Below are 10,000 nucleotides of genomic sequence, written 5' to 3' on the forward strand. Positions count from 1 at the left end.
AATTTTTTTACCTTAAGCTCAAAAGAGAGAGAGAGAGAGAGAGAGAGAGAGAGAGAGAGAGAGAGAGAGAGAGAGAGAGAGAGAGAGAGAGAGAATTTCTGAAGTCAAAATACCTTGTAATTAACTCCGTTGATTAGTTTTCTCGGTAATGTTTGTTGCGACCAAATTTTGTAGGAAAAAAAATGGCAAAAAGCGAGCAGAGTACTACTCCAGATTCAATCTTCTTCCCTCGCTTTGATGTTCATATTAATACTGATGTAAAGGCAGGAAGCTGTGCTGACTTCTCTTTGAACTCTCTCTCTCTCTCTCTCTCTCTCTCTCTCTCTCTCTCTCTCTCTCTCTCTCTCTCTCTCTCTCTCTCTCTCTTTAATTTAAGATACCTTCTACGGCAAGAGAAAATTATACATAAGAGACGGAAGACAGTTTAGTGAAGAAGGCAAAAGTGTATATGGATACCAACTTAATATCAGCATATACAATTACTTAAACACAGTAGACCAAGAACAAACTAGATATAGTAAATCCCCAACAACAATTGGAGGAAATTTGGCAGAAAACTTGAATAATGCAGATAAAAGTAAAACTAAAATACTAGTAAATCAGGGAAACCAGGAACGTCACAGCGGAAGAGAAAAAATCTAGAAAATTTCCTCAGTGGCACAATTCAACGCTCAATCAGTTAGATACAAATGGAAAACTCCAGGGCAATGATAGCTAGTGAGGAACTAACTGTCATAGGCATTACCGAGACCTGGATTCAAGTTAAAACAAAGGATTTTATCGGAGAATACGAAATCCCAGGATTCAAGCTTTTCAAGAAGGATCACCTTACCCTAAAAAGGTGGAGGGGTAATGCTCTATGTTGAAAATCACTATAAACCCATAGAAATTAAATAAGAAACCGAATATAAAGTGACAGGTGCACATATTAACATCATAGGAAAAAACATGTCCATACTAGTACTATACAGACCACCACATCAAACACGAGAACAGGACGAAGAACTGTATAGACAACTTTAATAAGAAGTTAAGAATAAGCTAGCTGTTCTAATGGGAGACTTCAATGCACCAGTTAAGTGGGACACTATGAATTTTACATCAAACACAAAGAATCATAGGCTACTAGAATTTGTTAACAATAAATTCTTCCATTATTGAGTCGATAAACCAACCATGGCAACAGCATACCAGATTTTGTGCTATCACAAGAAAATTTAGTACCCAGTGTTTCAGTAGGCGAAAATATTGCCATAAGGGAACACAGAATAGTTAGGGTTTCAGATAAATATTCCTCATCTAAAAGAAACGAAAATTATTAAAAAGCTAGACTACAGACTGTATAAAACTGAAGGAATACACAATGAATTTAGAATACGACGAAACGGGGAACATAGATACATAATGGGACTCCTTTGTAGAAGTATATATATAAAAAGAGCTAAATGTATACCGCATAGAAAAATTTTATCAAATGTAACTCCACAACCTAAATGGTCCAACAGAGAAATGGCCAATGCAATAAGATGCAGAGACAAGAAACATAAATCAATGAGTCCACAGACTTCAATTCATAAAATTTCCGAGCACAAGAAGTTCAGCCAAAAAGTAGATAAACTAATTAGAAAGGCCAAGATCAATAAAGAGAAAGGAGTGGCTTCAGCTAATAAAGAAAACCCAAAAGAATTTTTTTTTGGATATGTAAACAGTAGAAAGCCAATCAAAAACATTAGCCCATTAAGAGACTCGGATGGTGATCTCATAACAAATGATTTGGAACTGATGAATGTATATTTCACAACTGTATCACTAGGGAAGAATCAACCATTAAATAGAATCACCTTAACAATGGATGATATCAAAAATAAAATAAAAGGACTCAGTAAGTCTAAGATACCAGGTTCAGAAGATATTCATTCAAGAGAGATTATAGAGCTAGAAGAGATAATCCCATACTTTTACCAATGTTCCGAAAGACAGCCAACGAACGAAAGGCACCACAAGGATGGAAACTAGGCAATGTTCCTCCAATCTAGAAGAAGGGACCAAAAAAAGAACCTGCCAACTACAGACCCGTGTGTCTAACTTCAATTCCATGCAAAATTTTTGAATCAATTATAGTAGATTCAATAGTAGAATATTTAGAGATAAACAATCTTCTGAGAGACAGCAAACATGGTTTTAGACAAAACAGATCATGTGTGACAAATCTTTTGGAATTTTTCCACAAGTTAATTTTTATGACGAAAACAGGATAATAGACACCACATACCTAGACTTCCAAAAGGATTTTTACAAAGTTCCTCATAGAAAATTAATGGTCAATATTAAAGCACTAGGCATCATTGACAAGCTAACAAAAAGAAAAAAAAAAAAGAGTTGTAATCAAAGAAGAAGATTCAAAGTGGACAGCTGTTGCAAGGAGCGTACCTCAAGGATTTGTCCTTGGCCCATTGCTATTTCTGATCTAAATTAACGACATAATTTAGAATTAACTAGTAGAATATCCAAATTTGCCGACGATACTAAACTAGGCATAAATGCTAGAACTCAGAGACGTAGAAGCCTTAAGAGAGGATCTAATGAAGCTAGGAAAATGGTCCAGAAAATGGCAAATGCCTTTCAACTGTGGGAAATGTAAAGTCATGCACATAAGTTATAATAACCCACAATCAGATTACTTACTGCAGGGTAATGAAATAGAAAGTTTGGACCAGAAGAATATCTCGGTATTATCATCAAGGATTTGAAGTTCACCAAACAGAGTGTAAAAGCTGTAAAGAAAGCACAAAAACTAATAGCCTACATAAAGAGGCAATTCAAATACAGAAACAAAGACACTGTACTACAGCTGTACACATCACTAGTAAGACCCGACCTAGAATATGGTGTCCAATTCTGGGCTCCAAGTATTCAGAAGGATATAGATAGACTGGAAGCAGGGCAAGCTAGGGCCACCAAACTAGTTCCAGCATTAATGCAAATTGTATTTAGACGGAGGATGGAACGTTTAAACTTTATTGATCTAAAAACTCGACGACTAGGGGGACGGTTAATAGAGGTATTCAAAATTCGGAAAACCAAATGAAGATTACAACAATCTATTCACTCTTATCATAAATCAGTCCAGAGGTAACGGATACAAACTGGAATTGAAAACATACGACACCACTCATTATGGAAATTTCTTTACATACAAATGGCAAATACTTGGAATAGACTTCCAACGGATATAGTGAACAGTAACACAGTAAACGAGTTCAGGAATAAGTTAGACAAGAATTAAGAACTCTCTAAATGCTTCAACGTAATCGCTCTACCAAAGAGCAAATGAAGTCTCCGCTGATGGACTAAAAAGTCTTTGATATATCCAAAACTCTTGTAACTCCTTGTAACTTTCTCTCTCTCTCTCTCTCTCTCTCTCTCTCTCTCTCTCTCTCTCTCTCTCTCTCTCTCTCTCTCTCTCATAAATGATATGTTGCAAACATGTTAAGTTATTTAACTCTTAGATGTTTTATTATTCCATCAGAACATTTTTTAACTCTCTCTCTCTCTCTCTCTCTCTCTCTCTCTCTCTCTCTCTCTCTCTCTCTCTCTCTCTCTCATAGATTATATGTTGTAAATATGTATATTTATTCAACTCTTAGATGTTCTATTATTCTATCAGAACATTTTTTAACGCTCTCTCTCTCTCTCTCTCTCTCTCTCTCTCTCTCTCTCTCTCTCTCTCTCTCTCTCTCTCTCATAGATTATATGTTGTAAATATGTATAGTTATTTAACTGTTCGATGTTTATGTATTCCATCAGTATAATTTTTAACTCTCTCTCTCTCTCTCTCTCTCTCTCTCTCTCTCTCTCTCTCTCTCTCTCTCTCTCTCTCTCTCTCTCTCTTTACTAACGTATCTTTTAATCATGTGTTTTTTCCAGACTTGATGACGTTCCTTGACGTAGATAACGGCCTTATCTAAGATATAGAAAAGATAATCTTAACAAAAAATCATTTGATACATGTGCGAATGGAGGTCAAAACATGCAGCGCTCTCTCTCTCTCTCTCTCTCTCTCTCTCTCTCTCTCTCTCTCTCTCTCTCTCTCATAGACCATCCACCCATAAGTAAGATGAGTAGGTGTATTTGCGTGAGTTTGCTGCAAAGTTTAGAGAGAGACACTATTCGCCCGGGAGGAGCACTACCTCCGGTCGTATTTTGAGGGCGTAACATCCTAACCGCATCTTCTTTTAAGATGCTTAACTGATAGATAACGATACGGCATCATTTCGTACGAGGCGAGGTGGGCGAGGGGAGGTGTGGGAGACACTCTGGTGGATATATCCTTTACGACGTCGTAACTCCTTGGAGCACGAGACTCCCAACACCCGCCATTACACGTAGATTACCTCTTTCACCTTCCCGGATGAAGGAGTAAAGCCACCCGAGCTGTCGTTTTACTCTCGTTTTACCCTAAATGATGAACGGGGAACGTTGGGTCTTCTTAATTTATTTTCAATATCATTTAAACGATAGCGAAAATGTATCAACAGCATGTTTATCATTCAGAAGTTGGTTTAAATTCAACGTTTTTGAAGGGAAATGGTTTAAAGGTTCAATGGTTTAAAGGTCTATCATAAGTGGCAGATGCAAGGGATAAGACAATGCCCTAAAAAATGACAATATATTCATATGATCAGCTCCCAATATCATCTTCATGAAGCTAGGGCCATGGAGAGCCAGGTCATGGCTGTTGTGATTCAGTAAGCAGACTTCTAGGCTCCTCCAAAATCCCCATCCCGAGCTCACAAGGATGGTGAGGATGAATATGCTACTAGAAACTATCGAGCTTAAGGATTACTTGAACTCCCATGCAACATATTGCTTGGCAGGGATGTTTCTAAAAGGCTAACACAACCTAATTATTCAGGAATTGATAAGATTGATTTCTAAGCCAGAAATCATAACCTGTAGTCTAGTTTTACGATTTTTTTTATTGAAGTTAGTGGCAAGTTTTAAGTTTCAAGTAAAAACAGTATATATTTTCTTAAACTGGATTGCCAGCTTTTGTATTTTAAGCTAAATCCACAGAATGGCTATTTTGAATGCCTATTCATTAACATTTGGTCTTATTTTGCATGTTTTTATCCTGTGTTTAAAAACTGTTTGCATCAGCTACAAGAAGCAACTAAAGTGGAAGTCAATGAAGTCACTAGGCAGGATAAAAAGCATCACCTACAAGAAGCAACAATAGTGGAAGTCAATGTAGTCACTAGGCAGGCTAAAAAGCATCAGCTACAAGAAGCATCTATAGTGGAAGTCAATGAGGTCACTAGGCAGGATAAAAAGCATCAGCTACAAGAAGCAACTATAGTGGAAGTCAATGAAGTCACTAGGTAGGATAAAAAGCATCAGCTACAAGAAGCAACTATAGTGGAAGTCAATGAGGTCACTAGGCAGGGTAAAAAGCATCAGCTACGAGAAACTATAGTGGAAGTCAATGAGGTCACTAGGCAGGATAAAAAGCATCAGCTACGAGAAGCAACTATAGTGGAAGTCAATGAAGTCACTAGGCAGGATAAAAAGCATCAGCTACAAGAAGCAACTATAGTGGAAGTCAATGAAGTCACTAGGTAGGATAAAAAGCATCAGCTACAAGAAGCAACTATAGTGGAAGTCAATGAGGTCACTAGGCAGGATAAAAAGCATCAGCTACAAGAAGCAACTATAGTGGAAGTCAATGAAGTCACTAGGTAGGATAAAAAGCATCAGCTATAAGAAGCAACTATAGTGGAAGTCAATGAGGTCACTAGGCAGGGTAAAAAGCATCAGCTACGAGAAACTATAGTGGAAGTCAATGAGGTCACTAGGCAGGATAAAAAGCATCAGCTACGAGAAGCAACTATAGTGGAAGTCAATGAAGTCACTAGGCAGGATAAAAAGCATCAGCTACAAGAAGCAACTATAGTGGAAGTCAATGAAGTCACTAGGTAGGATAAAAAGCATCAGCTACAAGAAGCAACTATAGTGGAAGTCAATGAGGTCACTAGGCAGGATAAAAAGCATCAGCTACAAGAAGCAACTATAGTGGAAGTCAATGAAGTCACTAGGCAGGATAAAAAGCATCAGCTACAAGAAGCAACTATAGTGGAAGTCAATGAAGTCACTAGGCAGGATAAAAAGCATCAGCTACAAGAAGCAACTATAGTGGAAGTCAATGAGGTCACTAGGCAGGATAAAAAGCATCAGCTACAAGAAGCAACTATAGTGGAAGTCAATGAGGTCACTAGGCAGGATAAAAAGCATCAGCTACAAGAAGCAACTATAGTGGAAGTCAATGAAGTCACTAGGCAGGATAAAAAGCATCAGCTACAAGAAGCAACTATAGTGGAAGTCAATGAGGTCACTAGGCAGGATAAAAAGCATCAGTTACAAGAAGCAACTATAGTGGAAGTCAATGAAGTCACTAGGCAGGATAAAAAGCGTCAGCTACAACAGGCAACTATAGTGGAAGTCAATGAAGTCACTAGGCAGGATAAAAAGCATCAGCTATTAGAAGCAACTATAGTGGAAGTCAATGAGGTCACTAGGTAGGATAAAAAGCATCAGCTACGAGAAGCAACTATAGTGGAAGTTAATGAAGTCACTAGGCAGGATAAAAAATATCAGCTACGAGAAGCAACTATAGTGGAAGTCAATGAAGTCACTAAGCAGGATACAAAGCATTAGCTACAAGAAACAACTATAGTGGAAGTCAATGAAGTCACTAGGCAGGATAAAAAGCATCAGCTATTAGAAGCAACTATAGTGGAAGTCAATGAGGTCACTAGGTAGGATAAAAAGCATCAGCTACGAGAAGCAACTATAGTGGAAGTTAATGAAGTCACTAGGCAGGATAAAAAGCATCAGCTATTAGAAGCAACTATAGTGGAAGTCAATGAGGTCACTAGGTAGGATAAAAAGCATCAGCTACGAGAAGCAACTATAGTGGAAGTTAATGAAGTCACTAGGCAGGATAAAAAGCATCAGTTACAAGAAGCAACTATAGTGGAAGTCAATGAGGTCATAGGGAGGATAAAAAGCATCAGCTATTAGAAGCAACTATAGTGGAAGTCAATGAGGTCACTAGGTAGGATAAAAAGCATCAGCTACGAGAAGCAACTATAGGGGAAGTTAATGAAGTCACCAGGCAGGATAAAAAGCATCAGCTACAAGAAGCAACTATAGTGGAAGTCAATGAAGTCACTAGGCAGGATAAAAAGCATCAGCTACAAGAAGCAACTATAGTGGAAGTCAATGAGGTCACTAGGCAGGATAAAAAGCATCAGCTACAAGAAGCAACTATAGTGGAAGTCAATGAGGTCACTAGGCAGGATAAAAAGCATCAGCTACAAGAAGCAACTATAGTGGAAGTCAATGAGGTCACTAGGCAGGATAAAAAGCATCAGCTACAAGAAGCAACTATAGTGGAAGTCAATGAGGTCACTAGGCAGGATAAAAAGCATCAGCTACAAGAAGCAACTATAGTGGAAGTCAATGAAGTCACTAGGCAGGATAAAAAGCATCAGCTACAAGAAGCAACTATAGTGGAAGTCAATGAGGTCACTAGGCAGGATAAAAAGCATCAGTTACAAGAAGCAACTATAGTGGAAGTCAATGAAGTCACTAGGCAGGATAAAAAGCATCAGCTACAAGAGGCAACTATAGTGGAAGTCAATGAAGTCACTAGGCAGGATAAAAAGCATCAGCTATTAGAAGCAACTATAGTGGAAGTCAATGAGGTCACTAGGTAGGATAAAAAGCATCAGCTACGAGAAGCAACTATAGTGGAAGTTAATGAAGTCACTAGGCAGGATAAAAAGCATCAGCTACGAGAAGCAACTATAGTGGAAGTCAATGAAGTCACTAAGCAGGATACAAAGCATTAGCTACAAGAAACAACTATAGTGGAAGTCAATGAAGTCACTAGGCAGGATAAAAAGCATCAGCTACAAGAAGCAACTATAGTGGAAGTCAATGAGGTCACTAGGTAGGATAAAAAGCACCATATACAAGAAGCAACTATAGTGGAAGTCAATGAGGTCACTAGGCAGGATAAAAAGCATCAGCTACGAGAAACTATAGTGGAAGTTAATGAGGTCACTAGGCAGGATAAAATGCAACCGGTCAGCTGGCAATTTACCTGATGACTTGGGTTTTATTTTTTTTTGTTTTTGTTTACTGCTGATAAGGTTATCGACTTGAAGCTTTCTGAACCCGCTGTTTTTGCATTAGTGTGGAAGTTGGTTGCATAGCCAAAGTATACTGTTGTTTCACAGTTAGCGTCGAAACAACTCACAGTGAAAATACAATAGTAATTGTACACTTAACATTTATATAAAAACATTGCTTGCAGATATTTTTCAATCGTAATCAAAAGGAGGCTCTAATTTTATCCTTCATAATTCAAAACTTTTTAAAAATGGTTTTACTTGTGAATTTAAGTATTGATTGATAATGCACGAGTACTTATTGCTCAACCTGACACAGTTGAAAGTTCTTACAATTCATTAGATCAATTAAGTTATCATTCAGACAAAGTCTTCTTGAGCAAACAATTGTGATGATTACAGATAATTTTTTTTTTCCATCAAATTGGTTAGGATAGACACACCACTTATTTTAATACCCAAGATGGTGATGCACAGGAAGCTATTTATGCCACCCTGATATTTGCAGTTTTCGATGGCACGCACTTAGACGTGTCAGTACTTAAGATTATCAGTGATTAACCCTTTCAGAGCCAGAGGTTCATTCGAGGAAATTTCTGAAGAAGCAAAGCCTTTCAATACCACACGAACCCTAGTTTGTTGATTTTTATTGGAATGCTCTCACTAAGACCTTTATAGTGAATACCAGCTTTCTATAGTTTGTATGATTTTAAAAGAGAGTTTCCGTTTTCAAACTTTTTATAAGTCACCTACGGCAGTGAAAGGGTTAAAGTCTTGGGACCAAGCGTGATAAGTGTATGAAGGGTAGGGGTGTGCCTGTCATGTCAGAGAGAGATTTTTAAACGTTAAAAAATCAATGTTCGTGCCATGTCACATACGTGAACCACGCGTGAGCACTGCGCATACTCGACATGAACATTGCTGACGGTGCATAGCAATGGCGTCAATACTTAACCTATGGATGATTAAGTAATGCCATTGCAAATCAATATATACTAATGCAGCTCATTTTTGGCTGGGCATTGCTTACACAGTGCGTAACTTTTGTGTGTACAATGTGCAAACAATGTTTCGCACTAGTTGGCACAGATATGGATGCCTTGACACAATATTGTGGTACAAAAAAAAAAAAAAAAAAAGGTGTCTGAGGACAACTTGACACTTGCACGATTTTCATATCAGCAATGCCATGCAATGTTTCTTGTCAGTAAATAAAGTCTTTGTGCAGAGTATGGGGTTGGGGGGAAAGGGGCCTGTGAAAACAAATCTGAGATGTAACGAAATTTGGCATGCATAGATACTCATAAATGTTCGTGCCATGTGCTTGCCACTTGCATAAAGCAAGCGTGAGTACTACTAAACGATAATTGTCAATGAGTGTCAATACTTATCTTAAGAAATATGCAAACAGTTAGTGCCATTACGTCTTAATATGTACCAATGAGGCCAACCTTTAGCAACACATAGCGTAGCAATGCATAGCTTATGAACAGAGGGTAAACAATGCTTCACTCAACGTACCTCATAAATGGCACGTCTTTCCATGATGTATGCATAAATAGTGTGGGGAAAAAAGGCGTGAAACTATCAAGGTAGCTTTAGATATTTGAATTGAGGACTGTGATTAATTTTTTTTTATTTAGAATTCTATTGTATTTAAAAATTACTAGAATGTTTTTTTTTTTATGTTTTCCAGCCTTTTTTTATGATAGTGATCTTCAGTTTTAAATTAGCTATACATTTATCTACATGCCTTTTATATCAATTTAATTTATTCTGAAAAGTTTCACAGATGAGTGTATGTT

The 10,000-nt window shown here is 37.6% G+C and overlaps 1 protein-coding gene across 1 annotated transcript; it reads left to right on the top strand.

Moving 5' to 3' along the window:
• The first annotated feature begins 707 nt into the window (after window positions 1–707).
• Window positions 708–7,778, top strand: LOC137639308 (golgin subfamily A member 6-like protein 22). The gene is made up of 5 exons (XM_068371588.1): window positions 708–841; window positions 1,506–1,608; window positions 5,161–5,381; window positions 6,036–6,575; window positions 7,175–7,778. Exons 1-5 carry the CDS (start codon window positions 708–710, stop codon window positions 7,776–7,778), a joined length of 1,602 nt encoding a protein of 533 aa, XP_068227689.1.
• The last annotated feature ends 2,222 nt before the right edge of the window (window positions 7,779–10,000 follow it).

This window comes from Palaemon carinicauda, chromosome 4 (assembly GCF_036898095.1).
Source record: "Palaemon carinicauda isolate YSFRI2023 chromosome 4, ASM3689809v2, whole genome shotgun sequence".
Taxonomy (NCBI): Eukaryota; Metazoa; Arthropoda; class Malacostraca; order Decapoda; family Palaemonidae; genus Palaemon; species Palaemon carinicauda.